The following is a 19,113-nucleotide window of genomic DNA, read 5'->3' as shown; positions in this document are numbered from 1 at the left end:
CAATACAATGCCTGCAACCCCAACACTCTGGATGTAGGAGGACTTGTCACAAGTTCAAGACCACAACGAGACCTTGTCTCAAAAATCATCTTTAGAAAGTATTGAATTCAGCATAAGGGTTTTGACTATTTGAAATAAAACATGAAAAATAGTCATGCCCTTGAAAATCACTAGGTATATGTCCTTTAGCTATCCTTTAGAATAGCATATGATTTTGAATGAGTTTATTTTGTATTGATAATTTGAACACTTTTTGAAACCCAAAAATTAGGGCCCCCACAATCCTTAAGGAATCATCCATTTTCCATGCTGATACTTTAACGTGTGTGTAGATAAACATGGAGAAAGTGCTGTTATTCACACTCGTGTAAAGAGTTTAAAGTCGGATCACAAGATAAAAGTTACACCAACAAGAGAATAAATGAGCACAAATAGTCCATGCTGCAAAATACTACAACTCGAGTAATAATAGAAATATATATTTAGACAGTCCAGAACTGCTGGGAGGAGGTGGTGCACACCTTTAATCCCAGCACTCAGGAGGCAGAGGCAGGCAGATCTCTGAGTTTGAGACCAGCCTGGTCTACAAAGCTAGTTCCAGGACAGCCAGGCCTGTTACACAGAGAAACCCTGTCTCGAAAGACAAATCAAAAACAAAACAAAAGAATAATCCAGAACTGGAGAAGTTAAATTTAGTCAATGAAGCTCTAACTCAAAATTTAAAGATTTCTGCAGTTGGAGGAGCCATGTGCCTTTAATCCAGGACTCAGGAAGCAGGGGCAAGCAGATCTTTATGAGTTCAAGGCCATCCCAGTCTACATAGTGAGTTCAAGGACAACCAGTGCTACATAATGACACCCTGTCTTACAAAAAATATGTTTCTGGAAACACAAATTTTACTCTCACATTGTAAGTCAAAATCACAAGACTAATCACAATTGGGATACAAGCAAAATTTAGATTTCTTATTCTACAAGCCTTACTGGTAAGTAACATGCAAAGGATCGGAGGAATATGGTGGCATTCAAAGAAGAGACTCCTTCAGTTGGCAAAGCAGTAAAATCAGGCCTTTAACATTTAACTGGAATTCCACTCCGTATTTTCTCAACAATGTTTAGCTAAATTCAAAACTGTTCCTGTAATTGGTGTTTTCATTATTCTCTCTCTCTGAACTCTGAATAAGGAAGCTGGGCATGATAGGCTTCAGAAACTTGAAATCTGTGGTTCCAGAGTCCCCGGTCAGACACACCTCATACTGGTAGCTCCGGGACAGGGTCCCTGCCCCACTAACATCCACCAGGTGACCAGGAAAATGTCCCTCAGGAACAGAGCAGCCACCCAGAGAGGCCGCCCTGCCCCTCCTGCACAGTCTCACCCCCACGAACAGAAGCACAGACAAGAGGAAGAGCGAAGACACAGAAGCCAAGGCAATGACCAGATAGAGTGTGAGCAAGTCATCCTCGTGTGAGCGTTCCTGCACCACCTCAGGCAGAGGCAGGTAGGGCTGAGAGAAGCCATCCACCACCAGCACATGCAGACTGACAGTGGCAGACCTCTGAGGATTGCCATTGTCTTTGACCAGCAGCAGCAGCCTGTGCTTGGGAGCATCGCGCTCGCTCAACATCCTGGAAGTGTGTACCTCGCCATTGTGAGCCCACACGCTGAACAGCCCTGGCTCTGTGGCCTTGAGAAGCTGGAATGACAGCCAGGCATTCTGGCCAGAGTCGCGGTCAACAGCCACCACCTTGGTAACCAGGTAGTCAGGCTCTGCCGCCCTGGGCAGCAGCTCAGTGCAGGGCGCAGAGGCATTCTGCAGAGGGTAGAGCACGAAGGGCGCATTGTCATTACCATCCAGCATGAGCACTCGCACCAGCACCTGGCTGTTGAGGGCTGGTGAGCCTTGGTCTGTGGCGCCCACGCGGAACTCGAAGGTCTGTAGGGCCTCATAGTCCAGAGACCTGAGCGCAAACAGCTGCCCATTGTCTGCATTGATGGAAATGAGAGAGGAGAGGGCCAGCTGCGGGTCGTGGGTGGGCAGCAGCGAGTAGGTGATGTGGGCATTGGAGCCTGAGTCTGAATCTGTGGCGCTGATGGTGCCTATGTGCAGGGCGGGGCTGTTGTTCTCCTGGACAAACAGGGTGTAGGAGGTTTCAGTGAAGGTGGGGGCGTTGTCGTTGACATCAGACACCTGCACAATTATGGTGTGCTGGGTTGTGAGCCTGGGTGTGCCCAGATCGGTGATGGTGATGGTGATGTTGTACTGTGATCTGGTCTCCCGGTCCAGGGCTGTGTTTGTCACAAGAGTGTAAAAGTTCTCAACTGAGGGTTTTAGAATAAAAGGAAGATCTTCTTGGATGGAGCACACTATTTTTCCGTTGTCTCCAGAGTCAGGATCTGCAACACTGAACACAGCAACTACGGTTTCCGGGGAGTTTTCTGGGATGTGATTATTAAGTGTGGACACAGTCAGTTCAGGTGAGTTGTCGTTCAAATCCATCACTTGGATAAACACCACACTGCTTCCAGAAAGTCCCCCACCATCTGTAGCCTGAACAGATACTGTGTATGTCTGGATGGACTCGAAATCCAGTGTCTTTGCTAAAAGGATTTCTCCGGATGTTGCATTCATTCGAAATGTTTTCCGAATGTCTTCAGAAGCTTGGGAAAAAGAGTAAACTATTTGTCCATAGTCCCCAATGTCTAAATCCCTAGCAGAGACCACAGCAACCTGGGATCCAACAGGATTGTTCTCTGGGACCTGAACCTCATATCGAATCTTTGAAAATGTGGGGGCATTGTCATTGATGTCCAAGACTTCAATAAGGACCAGGGCAGTGCCAGACCTGGGTGGAATCCCACCATCTATTGCTGTGAGTATTAATCTGATTTCAGACTGTTCCTCCCGATCCAGCACTTTGTCCAGTACCAGCTGTGGCAATACTGTGCCATCAGGACTGTCTTGTAATTTAAGATGAAAATAGAAATTGGGGCTGATTGTGTAAGTTTGCAGACCGTTGCTTCCTACATCTAAATCTTGAGCCCGTTCTATTAGGAAAGTGGTTCCGGAAGCAGCCATTTCTGAAATTTTCAAAATTATTTCTTTGTCCAGAAAAACGGGAGAATGATCATTTATGTCCCCAATCTGTAGTTCAGCCTGAAAAATCTGCAAAGGATTTTCCAGTAACACCTGGAAAGGTATCACACAGGGTTCGGCGGGGCCGCACAGTTCCTCTCTGTCCAGTTTCTCCCTTAACAACAAATCCCCCGTCTGCCTACTGAACTCTAAGTTTAATTTTTTCCCTTTGGAAATGACTCGTGGTCCCCGCGCAGCGAGTTCCTCTACCTCCAGCCCCAGGTCCTTTAACAAATTGACCACAAAAAAGCCATTCTCTGCTTCCTCCTCCACTGAGTAACGCCTAAGGGTGGACCCAGCCTCAGCTATGCCCAGCAAAACAAAGAACAGCAGGACTTGCCTTTTTTTCAGGACTCGCTCCATTTCCTCTCCAGCCTCCATCATCTTCTGGTCTCCCAACAAACTTGCTCCAGCCGTGGTGCACGTTGTCACTGACTCGCTCTGCAAATATCTTGCAAACAATGGGACAAGTCCACAATCTCCTGGCCTAAGATTTTCCGGAACCGCGGCCTTAGAAGGCTTCCCCTCCCTCCTCCTCCCTCCCATTAGACTCTGGCTTCTGGATGGTTGGCTGGTCCCGGTTCCTTCTACTTCTGAGGCTGCAGCGCCACCCTGCGTTCTTTTCAAGCATTGTTTTCTCCAGAGTATTAAGGCAATCATTTTCATATTGATGGTTCTCTAAACAGCATCTTTTCAACATGTCTCAATATACCAACGTTATCTCTGCGTTTCATAGGCGTTCATTGCTTCCATAGCGTTATTAAGGCATTGGAAACCTTCAGGGTTTTTTCGCAGATTCTAGAGGGTTAGAGTAAAAATCAACTTCAGGACCTAAAGGGTGACTGGGTGCCATAGATGTTTAAGTAGGAAGTTTCCAGTTTTTACTCACAAGTTGGGCATGTCTACATTTGGATTATGGTTAGGTTACTACTGTCACATCAAATTCAACTGAAGACCAAGGGGGAAAAAACAGCATTTAATGTCCTAGTAGGCATAGAACAGTCCTCATTTACGCTTCCTCTTTGCATTGTTTCAGATCCACATTTCCCTGAAATGTGATATAAGCAAGACTCATAATAATCTCCATGGTTAGTTCATTTCTTATTCTCTGTGTTTTTAATTGTCCTTTCTAACAAACAAGAACATTTTGATATAACTGCAATGTAATTATTTCATCTATCAGAGTTAGTAAGTTCATAATATCAAATACATAGTAAATATTTGAAATTGCTTATTTATCTTTTTAAAGTCTTAAAGAGCTGGTTTATTAAATCAGAATCCAAAGTATATAAGTTGAAACTTATTACTAAGTTTAAAAAGTTATCTTTTTAAAATGTTCATTAAAAAGAAATGAATTATCAAGCCATAAAAGGCACATTGCTTACTATGCTACTTTCCAGCATGGATTGGAAAGGGGTTCAAGAACTCCCTTCTATGAGGAGCTGTGGACAGTTGATAGCTTCTGGGGAAGGGAAAGTCAGTTTTATTTAAGGGCATGGATCCAGACCATGATCCAATGGGTAGCTCACACCTAAGTGTATGTGTACAGCTCAAACTGGAGTGGATGGGTTACTGAATAGGAAAACATAAGACATAAAGTTGTGGGTGAGGAGGGGAGGAGGAGTAGATCTGCGAGGAGTAAGTGAGAGAAGTAAGGGTGAATAGAATAAAAATGCACTGCGTGAAAAATCTCAGAGAATTAATGGAAACATTTACAACATTCTGGCAAAAGCAACATTATAAAGATATTAAAAGATGATTATCAGGAGAAGGGGAGAATGAGGACAATGAGCTAAAACAGATGGTTTTAGGACAATGAAAAGGTCCTTTATTATTCTAGGATGGTAGATACATGCAACTATGCATCTGAAAAAAAAAACAAGACAAAAGTCAATCCTAGTGTGGACTTTAGTGAATAGTAATTTGTACAACAGTGTAAGAATATATGTTCTCCTAAGGCAAGATATTAATAATGGGGGTTGTGGTAAAAGAAAGAGTGTATGTAAGAACCCTAGGTACCATCTGATTTTCTGTAAGATTTAAAAATTTCTCTTGAAAAGGTTCGTTACAGTGGTTTAAAATCTTGGCTTTAATCATGTAAGCATATATGACAGGAAACTATAACTATGTGGAATAAAGGATTCATTCAGAGAAAAATAATAACAGGAAAAGATTTAAACGGGGATGTGGGAGAACATGCTCAAAATGCATTATATGCTTATATTAAAATTGTCCTTTTGGCTGGGTGTTGGTGACACATGCCTTTAATCACACCACTTGGGAGGCAGAGGTAGGCAGAGTTTGGGGGCCAGGACAACCTCCAAAGCAATACAAAGAAACCCTTTCTCAAAAAACCAAAAAAAAAAGAGGTCATTTTGAAATCCACTACCATATACAGTGACTACATGGCAACTAAAACATAGAAAGAAAAGAAAACTACTTACATAGAAAAATATTCAAGTGTGTAGAAAAGTTAAAGTTAAATGTAATACACAATAAATACAACTGTATCTTCCACCCAAACAAATTAGCTGTTTTTATGTGAAAGCTGCATAGACATTGCCATGGTTGGTTTTCTGTCAATGTGGCACAAGCCAGAGTCAGGTTATTTCCTTTTACCACTGTGCATATGGAAGAGTAGACATAAAATTAAGGCCTAAGGTATACTTAAAAATAGTGCTCTGTTTATAACTAAGTCTATATGAATTTTAATCCCTACAAGAATGTTCCATTGGATTTTTTACAGTATTCTTGGTCCAGAAATACACAGGTGGGTAATTATATTTGTGGATTTCAACTCAACCTGGAAAAGTGCAAAATATTTGCCTGACATCCATTCAGCCTGACATCCTTAGGCCCTAAACCTCTGCTAAAAACATCAAAGAAGATACCAAACTCTTAGTTCCTCTGAAACAAAATTCAACATCTCAGTATCCTGAGTGGTATATGGTTAGCAAAACAGAAAACCATGCTCTGCCTTACATTGACTTTTAAGCATTCCATTCCTACTTCTAGCACCTTCTAGCACATGTCTCTGCACAAATTCCAGTCGTACTAATCTTTCTGTTATCTAAGCCACCAGAATTCCAGGCTTTCAATGCAACTCTAGCCTATAGAGTGATACAATACATAACATAACAATCTTGCAGTCTTCTTTAACCAGACTTTACACGAGATTTTTCTTCCAGTGTATGGGAGATGCTATGAGGATAGTAAAGAATCATTTTTTCTGTTCAATAAATAATGAAACAAACTAAAAAGTACAAACAGAATTCAAATAATTTATCTATGTAGCAATAATTCTTTGGGTTTATGACTTACATAACGGAAGAGATGAACTTCTATGCTTTACTTCAGAGGTGGGTTGGGTATCAGTATATTGTCCAGGATAGCCATAAACACTATCTCTGTTTTCCTTAGCTTCTGGAGTGTTGAGACTATAGGTATGTACCACCATGCCTGGCTTGAAAATCACATCTTCCTTATAGGTGTTTACAGGCATTTGAGCTTTGTTGTCAAAATCATTAACTGATTTTATTTTTAATAAAAGTCAAAATTATATAGTGTCAATCAAGTAATACACACTTGAACTGGGGAGATGTGTACATTAAAAAGAGATTTATTAGAGACACAAGATTATTGTGCATAATTTAAGGCACAGACACCTATTGGAGGAAGAGGAAAGTGATTGATCTCCCAGCTTGACTAGCAGAGTGGATATGAAAACAGGATCCATCCTTCTTCTACATACAGGAAACACACATCAACTTCAAATACAGACATTATCAGAGTGAAGGGATTGGAAAAGATTTCCCAATCAAATAGACTTAAGAAAAAACTGGTGTAAATACCAAACTAGACTTCAAATCAAAGGTAATCAAAAGATGGAGATGAACATTTTATATATATATCACAGGAAAAATCCATCGAGATGAAGTCTCAATTCTGAACATTTATGACCCAAACACAAGGATACACACATTTGTAAAAGAATACTAAAGCTTAAATCACATATCAAACCCCACACACTAATAGTGGGAGGCTTCACACCCACTCTCACCAATGGACAGGTCTTCCAGAAAAACTTAACAGAGAAATTTAAAAAAAGACACATGGTGACTCAAATGAGCTTAACAGACATCTACAGAGCATGCCACCCAAATACAAAAGAATATACATTTTCAGCATCTCATGGCATCTTCTCTAAAATTGAATGCATACTTGGTCACAAAGCAAATCTCAAAAGATACTATCTTATTGAATCACAATGGCTTAAAGTTAAAATTTAACAATACAAATTACAGAAAGCCTACAAACTCAGGAAAACTAAATATGATCAACTGAATCACAACTGGATCAAGAAAGAAATTAAAGACTTCTAGAATTCAATAAAAATGAAGGTACAACATACCAAAATTTATGGGATACTATGAAAGCAGTTCTAAGTAAAAAGTTCATAGCACTTAATGCCAATATAAAGAATTTTAAGAAATCTCACACTAGCAACTTAACAGCTCAACTGAAAGCTCTAGAAAAAAAAGAAACAAACTCATCCAGGGGGAATAGATGACAGGAAATAACCAAACTCAAGGCTAAACTGGGCAGTAGTGTCACAGGCCTTTAATCCCAGCACTTGGGAGGCAGAGGCAGGTGGATCTCTATGAGTTTGAGGCCATCCTGGTCTACAGAGCAAGTGCTAGGACAGGCTCCAAAGCTACACAAAGAAACCCTGTCTTGAAAAAGCAAATATAAATAAAAGAGCATACAATCAATGAAACAAAAAGTTGGTTCTTCATGAAAATCAACAAGATAGACAAACCATTATCCCAACTAACCAAAAGGCAGAGAGAGACTATCCAAATTAACAAAATCAGAAATGAAAAGGGGTAAATAATAGAAACTGAGGAAGTCCAGAAAATCATCCAGTCATAATTCAAAACTCTGTACTTCAAAAAATTGGAAAATTTAAAAGAAATGGACAATTAAATTAAATCAAGACCAGTTGAATTAATAGACTTATAGCCCCTAAGGAAATAGAAGTAGTCATTAAAAGTTTCCCCAGCATAAACAGTACAGAGCCATATGGTTTCACACAGAATTCTACCAGAATTTCAAAGAAGAACTAATACCAATATTCTTCAAATTTTTCCACACAATAAAAACAGAAGAAACATTTCCAAACTCTTTTATGAGGCTACAGTTATTCTGATACCCAAACCATACAAAGATATAACAAAGAAAATTATAGACCAATCTTCCTCATGAACATTGATGCAAAAAATACTCAATGAAAAAATATTGGCAATCCAAATCCAAGAACACATGAAAAAATCATCCTAGAGATGTAGGCATGATTCAATATATGAAAATCTATCATTGTATTCCACCATATAAACAAACTGAAAGGAAAAAACATATGATCATCTCATTAGATGCTAAAAAAGCATTTGGCAAAATCCAACATCCCTTCATGATAAAGGGCTTAGCAAAATCAGAGATACAAGGAACATATCTAAACATAATAAAGGCAATATACAGAAAGCAGCAGCTAACATCAAATTAAATGGAGAGAAACTAAAATCTGCCATGGACTACCCCAGGTATAGGAGTTCCTGGGATTAAGGTCATCAAAGACTGGGTGGGTAAGGATTCAGCAGTGACAAACAGAAACAAACACAGTGTCAGTTTGAATCTAAGTGTATTTTGCAGCTTTTTAGCAACGCTTTTTATCCAGGATAAAGTATATCTTCTCAGAGTTTGTGTTCAGTGAAGCAGACAAATGACATCATCATTACTAGGCATAGTGACACACAACTTATCCAGGGCTAATCAAGTCATTTCTAAGATCAGGTTAATTTTTATGGTCAGTTATTGTTTGACATATGTTACATAGTTCACAATTATTTGATAAACATTGCCTACTTCTTGTGAGTCTTTGAAACATTAAGCTATTTTGACTTTTTCTTTTTTGTTTTGTGAGACAGGGTTTCTCTGTGGTTTTGGAGGCTGTCCTGTAACTAGCTCTTGTGGACCAGGCTGGCTTGAACTCACGGAGATCCGTCTGCCTATGCCTCTGCCCCCTGAATGCTGGGTTGACTTTTTCTTATCAAAAAGCATTCTTATTAAAAAGCTTTCTTTGCCAAACATTTAAACCCACTCTTGATTACACATGTACAACCATATGAATTTTTATTTGTACTTATTTGTACTTATGTGAATGACATGATTTTCCTGGAGAAGAGGTCATGGTCAGTGACCACATCTCAGGGGACAATTTCTCATTTATTTCTTTTGTTTAAAATGTCAGCATAGGCTTTCAGGAATATTTCATTAATATGAGAAAAGAATAGAAGAACAGAAATTGCCATGAGAACTACGGCTCAATATTTTTCTCCGGCTGAGAGTTTTCATAACCATTACCAGGAGACCTCCTTCTTTTGAAGGTATTGCCTCAGTCTATGAAACTTGTCACACAGGATCTTCTGGATTTGATGTGATAAAAAGTGATTCCACTAAAATCAATAACAAGACAAGACTTCCACTCTCTCCATATCTATTCAATATATTACTTGAAGTTCTAGCTAGAGCAATAAGACAACAAAAGAAGATCAAGGGCATACAAATTGGAAAGGAAGGAGTCACATTTTCTCTAGTTGCAGATGATCTAATAATATACATAAATGACCCAAAATTCTACAAGAGATTTTTTTACAGCTGATAAACACCTTCAGTGATGTGGCAGGATACAAGAGTAATTCAAAAAAATCAGGAGCCATCCTATACACAAATGATAAGTGGTCTGAGAAAGAAATCAGAGAAACATCACCCTTTATAATAGCCACAAATAACATAAAATATCTTGGGGTAGCTCTAACCACACACATAAAAGATCTGTATGGCTGGAACTTTAATTCTTCGAGGAAAGAAGTTGAAGAAGATATCAGAAAGTAGAAAGATCTCCAACAATATAGGATAGGCAGGATCAACATAGTAAAAATGGCAATCTTACCAAAAGCAATCTACAGATTCAATGAAATACCCATCAAAATCCCAATACAATTCTTCACAGACCTTGAAAGAACAATACTCAGTTTCATAGGAAATAAAAACAAAAATTGGGGATAGATAAAACAGTCCTGAACAATAAAGGAACTTCAAGAGCAACATCATCCCTGACTTCAAGCTCTACTACAGAGCTATAATAATAAAAAAACAACTTGGCATATAAATAGGCAAGTGGATCAATGGGATCAAATTAAAGACCAGACATTAATTCACATACCTATGAACACCTGATTGTTGGCACAGAAGCCAAAATTATACAATGGAAAAAAGAAAACCTCTTCAACAAATGGTGCTGGCATTACTGGATGTCAACATGTAGAAGGATGCAAATAGATCCATATCTACCACCATGCACATAACTCATCCAAGTGGATCAAAGACATCAACATAATCCAGTTACACTGAACATGATATAAGAGAAAGTGGAACATAGCCTTGAATGCATGAGCACAGGATATCATTTCCTCAACATAACACCATCAGTACAGACACGATGAGCAACAATTAATAAATGGGACCTCCTGAAACTGAAAAGCTTCTGTAAGGCAAGAGACATGGTAAATAAGACAAAATGGCAGCCCCATGGAATGGGAAAAGAGCTTCACCAACTCCATATCTCACAGAGGGTTGATCTCCAAAATATATAAAGAAGTGAAGAAAATAGACATCAAAATACCAAATAATCTAATTTAAAATGGGGTACAGATCTAAACTGAGAATCCCAACACAAGAAACTCAAATGGCCAAAAGACACTTATTAATTGTTCAACCCCCTTAGCCATTGGGTAAATGCAAATCAAAAGAACTCTAAGATACCATCTTACACTATCAGAATGGCTAAAAATCAAAAGCACTGATGACAGCTTATGTAGGAGAGACTGTGGTGTAAGAGTAATTTTTCTCGACTGTTGGTGGGAGTGCAAACTTGTACAGCCAAGTCTGGTGGTTTCCCAGAAAATTTGACAATCAATTTACCTCAAGACTCAGCGATACTACTCTTGAGCATATACCCAAAAGTGCTCAAACATACCTGTGAACACTTGGTCAACTAGTTCATAGCAGCATTATTTGTAATAGAACATGGAAACCACCTAGATGTCCATCAACAAAAAAAAATTGATAAAGAAAATGTAGTAAATTTACACCGTGTAGTATTACTCTGTGTTTAAAAAAAAAAGTCAGTGACAGCTTGAAATTTTCAGACAAATGGATAGATTTAGGGAAAAAGAAAAGTCATTTTGAGTCAGGTAACATAGACCCAGAAAGATAAATACATACAGTTTGTACTCACTTCGCTCATAAGTGGATATTAGATGTAAAGCAAAGAATAATTAGGATACAATCCACAGCCCCAGAGAAGCTAATTACAAGGAGAAACTTGTAAGAGGGACTCGTGGATTTCCCTGTTAAGGGGAAATAGATAATATCTCCTGGATAAACTGGGAATGGGGTTGGGTAGAAGGAAAGGGATGGTGACTGGAACAAGAGGGATCAGGATGACAGTGTTGCGGGAGAGATGTAGAGGGAGGACAATGAAAGACTTATCTTTATAAAGGGGGCCATTATGGGTTTAGGGAGAAACCCGGTGCCAGAGATACTCCCAGGAATCCACAAGGATGACCCCAGCTAAGACTCCTAGCAATATGGAGAGGATGCCAGAACTGGCCGCTTCCTGTAATCAGATTGGTGACTACCCTAATTGTCATCATAGAATCTTCATCCAGTAATTGATGGAAGTAGATGCAGAGATCCACAGCCAAGCACAGGGCTGAGCTCCGGAGTCCAGTCCGAGAGAGAGAGGTGGGATTTTTATGAGCAAGGAGAGTCAAGATCATGATGGAAAACACAGACAGCTGGCCTGAGCTCACGAGAGCTCATAGACTCTAAACATACAGCTAGGGAGCCTGCATGGGACTGAACTAGGTACTCTGCATGTGTGTACAGCTTGGTAGCTTGGTCTGTTTATGGGGCCACTAGCGGCAGGATCAGGAACTGTCTCTTTAACATGAGCTGGCTCTTTTGGAGCCCTTTCCCTATGGTGGGTTGCTTTGCTTAACCTAGATGCAGATGGGAGGAGCTTGGTCCTACTGCAGCTTGATATGGCCAGCTTTGTTGATTCCTCATAGGAAACCTAAGTCTTTCTGAGGATGGATGTGGGGTAGGGTGGGGGTAGGGAGAAGAGGGAGGGGGAACTGTGGTTGGTATGTAAAATAAATAAAAATGTTTAAATTTTAAAAAATTAATGTCTGCTTGATATTTTGGGCCTGTAGGCTGAAGATGGATGCCCAGTATTGCAGAGGAGCTTTGGATGACTGTCCAGGGAACAAGAAAGATGCCTCTGTTGTTAGGTAATACAGCATCCTTCTGGAGGTCTTTGACGGAGTTAAAAGACAAAATAATTAGAGTTACAGTTTTCTTGGTTATGATGGAAGTGAATTAGGTAAAAAGAAAAACCTTTGCAATCACTAATATAAGATATAGAACGGAGTGTTTTCTCTGAATTTGCTAAATAAAGACTAAACAAAGTTACATTTTTCCCTAGTTATGATAGAAAGTAAATTAGGCATAAAACTTTGGAATCACTAAGATATGTAATACAGTGTTTTCTCTGGATTTGTTAAACACAAATGGACTGAATATTATAAATTAATTCTAACTTGATAATTGTTTCTGTTGTATGTAGTTTTACTGTGTTAAAGTTAAAACCTTTCATTTTTATTTAGACAGAAAGGGGTCATGTTGTGGAATATTATTTTAAGATGGGTTGTATTTGTTTATGCTGTGGAATATTTGTTTTAATGCCACTCCCATTGGGGGCTATTTTCTTTCCACCATAGACACACATGTCCATTCAATTGATATATTGCCTTTTCCAGAACAATGTAAATAAATACTATGATATTCTCCTAATTCTTAGGTTCATAATTCAGTCTCAGAGAATTTTAGATGGAAAAATAACATTTTATTTACATAAATCTGTGTCACAAAGATTATATTAATATCTCTCTCCATACACTGAATTATTTCCAATTTTTTAATCTGTAAATTTTGCAATAATCTGTAGTCCTTGATCTTTGATCTCCCTATAGAATTGTCAGCATTTGACAACATTCATTTAGTTAACAAATTTTTATTCCACATAGAAACCAAATCGTATCCTATCTTTGAGTAGATGAGATAGAGAAAAAAAAATATTCAAACACTTCTTCAAAATGAAATATCACAGCAAGTTGTCTAAATACTACAAGTAAATAATCCAAAGTCTCTTTGAGTATAAAATGGATTTTGGAGCGACGACTTAGTGATTAAGAATACAAAGGACGCTGTTTCAGTTCCCAGCAACCACATGGTAGTTCCCAACTGTCAGTAAATATAATTCCATGAGATCCATCTGGCCTCTGCTAGGGCACTTGCACCCATGTACTGCACATAAACTCATGCAGGAAAACACATACACATAAATAACTCTTAAAAAGGGTTTTATCTAGTTACAGTAATTTAGGAAAGACTTCTCTGAATAAATTATAAGAATACAGCAGCAAAGAAAGGACAAAGAGCAGTTACTAACATACATTGTATGTTTCTTTATAATCCACAAGTCTTTATATATAATATGTACATCATTCTCTTCTCTCTCTTCCTCCCTCCTTCCCTCTCCTCCCCTTCCTGGGTTTTTAATAAGAACCATATTTGTTCATAACTCTCCTAGACAAAGGGATAGTATTAGGAATCTAAAGCCATAAATAAATATTTAGATATTTTATTTACTTCATTATGTATATATAGATAGTTGTTAATTATTGCGATCATTTCTCTATTTTGGAAACCGAGTCTAGAACTCTAATGCCATAAGATGGAAGTAGCTGCATGAAATATTATTTATTTACTTTGGAAACAGTGTCTCACTTTGTAATTAACAGCAACACCAGCCTTGTACAGTTTGATTGTGCCTCTGAGGCTAAATTCCTTCCTCCAAAATCATGTGACTTGAAGAGAGACGTCACTCCTGTAAATAAGAATGCCCGAATCCTCCGCGGTCTTCTAGCTTCACTTCCGCTTTCTCCAGGTAGGACCGATTTTACTGACGGTCCCGGAAGTGTTTACCGCAGCTACTTCCTGTTCTCGCGGCGCTTGGACCCGTTTGGCGAATTCTTCTTTTTAGACAGATAGGAACTAAGCAACCAGTTTACATCTAAGTTAAGCTGCTCTTTTAATTGAAGTGAAATAGTTTTAATCACTTGCGGCTACAGAAGATGTTTTGAAACGCACCGGGATTTTTTAATCTTCCGAGTTTCGCAAGGGGCCGGAACCGTTTCTAAAACTCAGCAAACCGGAACTTTAAGGGAATGGAACCGGGAAAAGCAGTTTGTGAAGACTGAAATTTACAGACTGTGCTCTGGGATTTCTGGCAAGTTCACGGGATGGGATCGCTACATCGCCTTTTTCAGTGCGCTCTTGCTTTGACTTTTTAGCATTGAACAAAAACAAACTTAAAATAAATAAGCCTGCACAGAAATTAACCAGATCCAGACTGTAGAACTCCATGAACTAGAGTAGCCACTCAAACCAAAAACTGTGGAGCTTCACGTTGAATCACATAATTTCCCTGTGAAATATAATTTTACTCACTTAGCACTAAACCCGAAAAATCCGCGACAAAGCCAGAACTCAAGAAACCTGTTTGTTTTTTAAAGGCAGTTGGGTTGTAGACTACCATGCATAAAGTCTGTGGCTCAATCCCCCAAATCTTAAAGTTGATAGTATTTTTAAAATTGTATTTTGGTGGTTTGTCTTTGTTTTGATCTAAGATCTCGAGTTATTTTTTAATTCATTTTATAGACAAAAATACCTTCAACTTCTAATACTCCTGCCTCCATTTCCAAATTGGTGGGATTATAAATGCATGCTACCACACTTTATTGTTTGGTATTTCGGATGAACTCAGGGCTTAATCCATGCCAGGTACCAGGAAAACACTACCAACTGAGCTACAATCTCCAGTCCTACAAAACTACGTTTTAAAAACGATCCCTCCTTGCATGTTAAAGTGTAAATTGAAGCAGTTTTGTGAATGGGAATAAAATCTTAGGAAGTTAAACAGTCCAGTCACTATTTTTATGCCTCACTTTGCAAAGATAGGCTTGTTAACAAATCTGTAGTTTGGTTTTGCTGGTTATAAATAAAAGTGTTCCTGACCTCTCAGGCCTCTGAACATGCCTCTCAGATGCTAGACAGATGACTTACCAATGAGCTATGACTCCCCAGCCCTGGAGTGGAAGTACTAAGTGTCTTTCCTGTAATACTGAGCTCCAAAGTAAGAACACTAGATATTAGGATCCACTGCTTTCACCTTTGCACACAGAAAGCTCACAGGAAACAGTAGCAAATCTGCATAGGCAGGCCAGGCTAAACATTCAGAAGCATTTAACTAGAATCTAGTTCTGGTTTTTAACAGAAACCCCCCCTAAAAAAAGAATATATTTGCTGAAGTACTGGTTCAGAAAATGATTTATCAACTTTATGCATCCATTAAAGTATTTACATAGTTTACATTTCTTTTTCCCTTATCTCAGCTTTTCTTTCTATTCTGGATTCTGTCTTCTGTCTTATGTTCTTGATAATAAGAAGGGTTTTTTTTCCATTTCCAGCATAAAATAAGATCAGGTGATTGAGCACAGAAAAAGTGCTTGACCAGCAATTCATTGTGAATGTAATCACACATAACTAATATATTAAAATAACAACACATTTTTCTCCCAGATTATGAGTATACAATATCATATTTCAGAAAGCAGTGCAGTTTTATATTTGGTTTTACATATTGTATATTTTCTGCTATTGGTGGCTTTTAATAAAGAGCATAAATATAAATTAAATGTGCCTCATCTAAAACTCTGAAGCCTGAAATGTTCTGGGAAAAAAAATTAGTGACATGTGGAGTTTTGTTATTAGGGGTGTTCAATTTGTGGTGTCTGTGCGGGTACTCCCAAATCTGAGAAATCTATATTTGAAAGGCTTCTCTTTTTTATTTATATATTTTTTGTTGTTTATTTTTTTGAGACAGTCTCTGGCCTGTAACACGATGCTTGGCTAGATCTAAGTTAGCAGTTGTGTCTAATCCCAAATTTTTCATGTAAACTCAACCAGTAGCTACAGTTGAACTATACAAATAAAAACAGGTGAACATTCAAACTTACTAAGTAATAAGTATAAAATACTACTGCCTACTAAGTACTCTTTTACCACATTTTAAAACTAAAATGAAGTATTTTCTTTATTTATTCCTATATTGGTAGGTACCTGAGTTAGTGCAATGATTTGACTATTGTGAATAGTGCTTCAATAAGCATTGATGTTGACATATTTCTATGATATGTTGTCTTTGGAGGTAAATACCAAGCAGTGATATATCTGGGTCATATGAAAGATCTATTTTTAGTTTTTTTTTTAATACTCTCATAGTGGCTTGCCTAGTGACCAAACTATTTACATTCCAACCAGCAGCAGGTGACTCCTTTTTGTCTCCATCTTTACCAACATCAATTGTCATTTATTTTCTTGATGACTTGGCCTTATGGCTATTGTTAGATGGAATATCACTGTCATTTCTATTTGCATTTCTCTGATATCTAGTGTGTCAGCTAGTTTCTTGTCAGCACGACACAAGCTAGAGTTATCTAAAAGGAGGGAACTTCAATTGAGAAAATGCTTTCATAAAATTCATCTATTGGGCATTTTCTTAACTAATAATTTATGGGAGAGGGTCCAGACCATTGTGGGGGGGTTATCCTTGGGAAGATGATCCTACATTCTATAAAAAAGCAGAACAAGCAAGCCAATAAGCAGTAGCCATCCATGGCCTCAGCATCATCTCCTGCCAACAGGTTCCCGCACTGTTTGAATTCCTGTCCTGACTTCTTTGGATGATGAACAGTGATATGGAAGTGTAAACCAAATATACCCTTTCCTCCTCATGTTGCTTTGGTCATGGCATTTCATCACAGTAATATGAATCCTAACTATGACATCTAGTGGCATTAGACATTTTATACACTTATTGACCATTTGTACAATGTCTTTGTATTTATTATTGTTGTAGGGAGTGATATATTCCACAGTATATGTGTGAAGGTCAGAGGAGAGCTATGTGAACCTAGTTCTTTCCTTCTAACTTTACATGGTTTCTGGAGATGAAACTCCAAATGTCAAACTTGGGTGGCAAGCAGCTTTGCCCCACTGAGCCATCTTTCTGACCCTCAATGTACTTCATTCTGGAGAACTGTCCACTCATTTCATTAGTCCATTATTGATTAGGTTTGATCAAGGAAGCTTTAGTTTGCATTTGCTCTTATAGCTAAGGATATTTAATAATTCTCAGGTGTTTACTTGGCATTTACATTTTACATTTCCTATGGGAACAGTTCAGTTATTATCCTACTTGTTTACTAGATAATTTGAGTTTGAGGTGTTTAATTTTTACAGTTCTTTATATAGCCTTGATATTAAACCCTTGTTTGACGTGTGGTTGATGAACACTTTTACCCATTCTATGGGATATTTCTTTACTCTGATAATTATTTCCTTTACTGTGCAAAAGCTTCTTGGTTTCCTTTTGTGCAATTTATCAATTCTTGAATTATTTCCTGTGTTATTGGACTCTTATTCAGAAAATTATTAACAATACCTATTGAAAGGAAAAGTACACACTCAAGACCCCCAAGAGCAAGTTCTCAGCACAAATATTTATTTACCTCAGAAGGGCAAAGGCATGGATAAGGTACAAAGAAAGGAGATAGAGGAAGAGGGAGAATGGGAAGATAACAAGGGAAAGGAGGCAGCTATATTTGCCCTGGAGTGACCAACGGACTGCCTCTAGATAGAGGGGGTGACAGATGTGCCACATAGGAAAATGGCAGTTTATAAAGGCACAAGGAGAAACCTCATGTTAGGATGAGGTATTTAATTTCAGTTGGTCATGTTAGTTACGTGGGCCAAAGGGAGCAAATGATTGCTGAACTTTAATACGCTGATAGCTGGAAAATGGTAGTCAGCCTGAGGAGGAAGTATCTAAATAAGGGAATGTACCTTGGTGGCTAGCATTGGGAATGTAATCTAACAGGTTTTTGTTTGTTTGTTTCTTTGTTTGTTTGTTTAGCAAGGCAGAGGGAATGGCAGAGAAGAGCAAGGCTACCAAAGCCTTACTCACAATGCTCAAGCTGTCCAAAGTCACTTCACCTATATCTAGAAATGTTTTGCTCTAGCAGAGTCAATGTCTTGGGTCTTAAACTTGAGATCTTTGATCTCCTTTGAATTGATTTTTATTCAGTGTAAGAGATACTGGGTCAAGTTTCATTCTATGTATGGAAATGCAGTTTTCCTATCTATTGAACAGGCTTTTCTCAGCCACATTGAACCTCTTAGAAGAGAAAGTAGGAGGTACCCTTGAACAATTTAGTATAGGAGACCGCTTCTTAAACATAACTCCAGGGGCACAGACACTGAGGGCAACAATTCATAAATGGGACCACTTCAAACTTAGAAGCTTCTGTAAGGCAAAGGACACAATGGACAAGACCAAACAGCAGCCCACAGACTGGGAAAAGATTTTAAACAATCCTATATCCAACAAAGGGCTGATCTCCAAAATATACAAAGAACTCAAGAAACTAGTCAAAAAAACACCAAACAACCCTATTTAAAAAATGGGGTACAGACAAAGCCTTTTTTTATTTATTATTTTACATGTCGATCCCAGGTTCCTGTCTCTCCCTCCTTCCCTCCCTTTTACCCTCTGCCCTCTCACATGCACTCTAACCACCCTCCCCTCCCATTTAAAAAATGGGGTACAGAACTGAAGAAAGAATTCTCAATAGAGGAAATCAAAAAGGCTGAAAGACACTTAAGAAAGTGCTCAG

At 38.5% G+C, this 19,113-nt stretch overlaps 1 protein-coding gene across 1 annotated transcript in view; it reads right to left on the bottom strand.

Moving 5' to 3' along the window:
- The window catches only part of LOC127234094 (protocadherin beta-2), a 124,524-nt gene extending 120,963 nt beyond the window's left edge, over positions 1-3,561 (bottom strand). Inside the window, exon 1 of the mRNA XM_051200825.1 lies at positions 1,640-3,561. Within this exon, the coding sequence (XP_051056782.1) occupies positions 1,640-3,517 (1,878 nt within the window). The 5' untranslated portion in view covers positions 3,518-3,561. The remainder of the gene's footprint in view (positions 1-1,639) is intronic.
- Between the last annotated feature and the right edge of the window lie 15,552 nt (positions 3,562-19,113).

This window comes from Phodopus roborovskii, unplaced genomic scaffold, assembly GCF_943737965.1.
Source record: "Phodopus roborovskii unplaced genomic scaffold, PHOROB, whole genome shotgun sequence".
Classification (NCBI taxonomy): Eukaryota; Metazoa; Chordata; class Mammalia; order Rodentia; family Cricetidae; genus Phodopus; species Phodopus roborovskii.
This window is presented reverse-complemented; position numbering and strand designations above follow the sequence as displayed.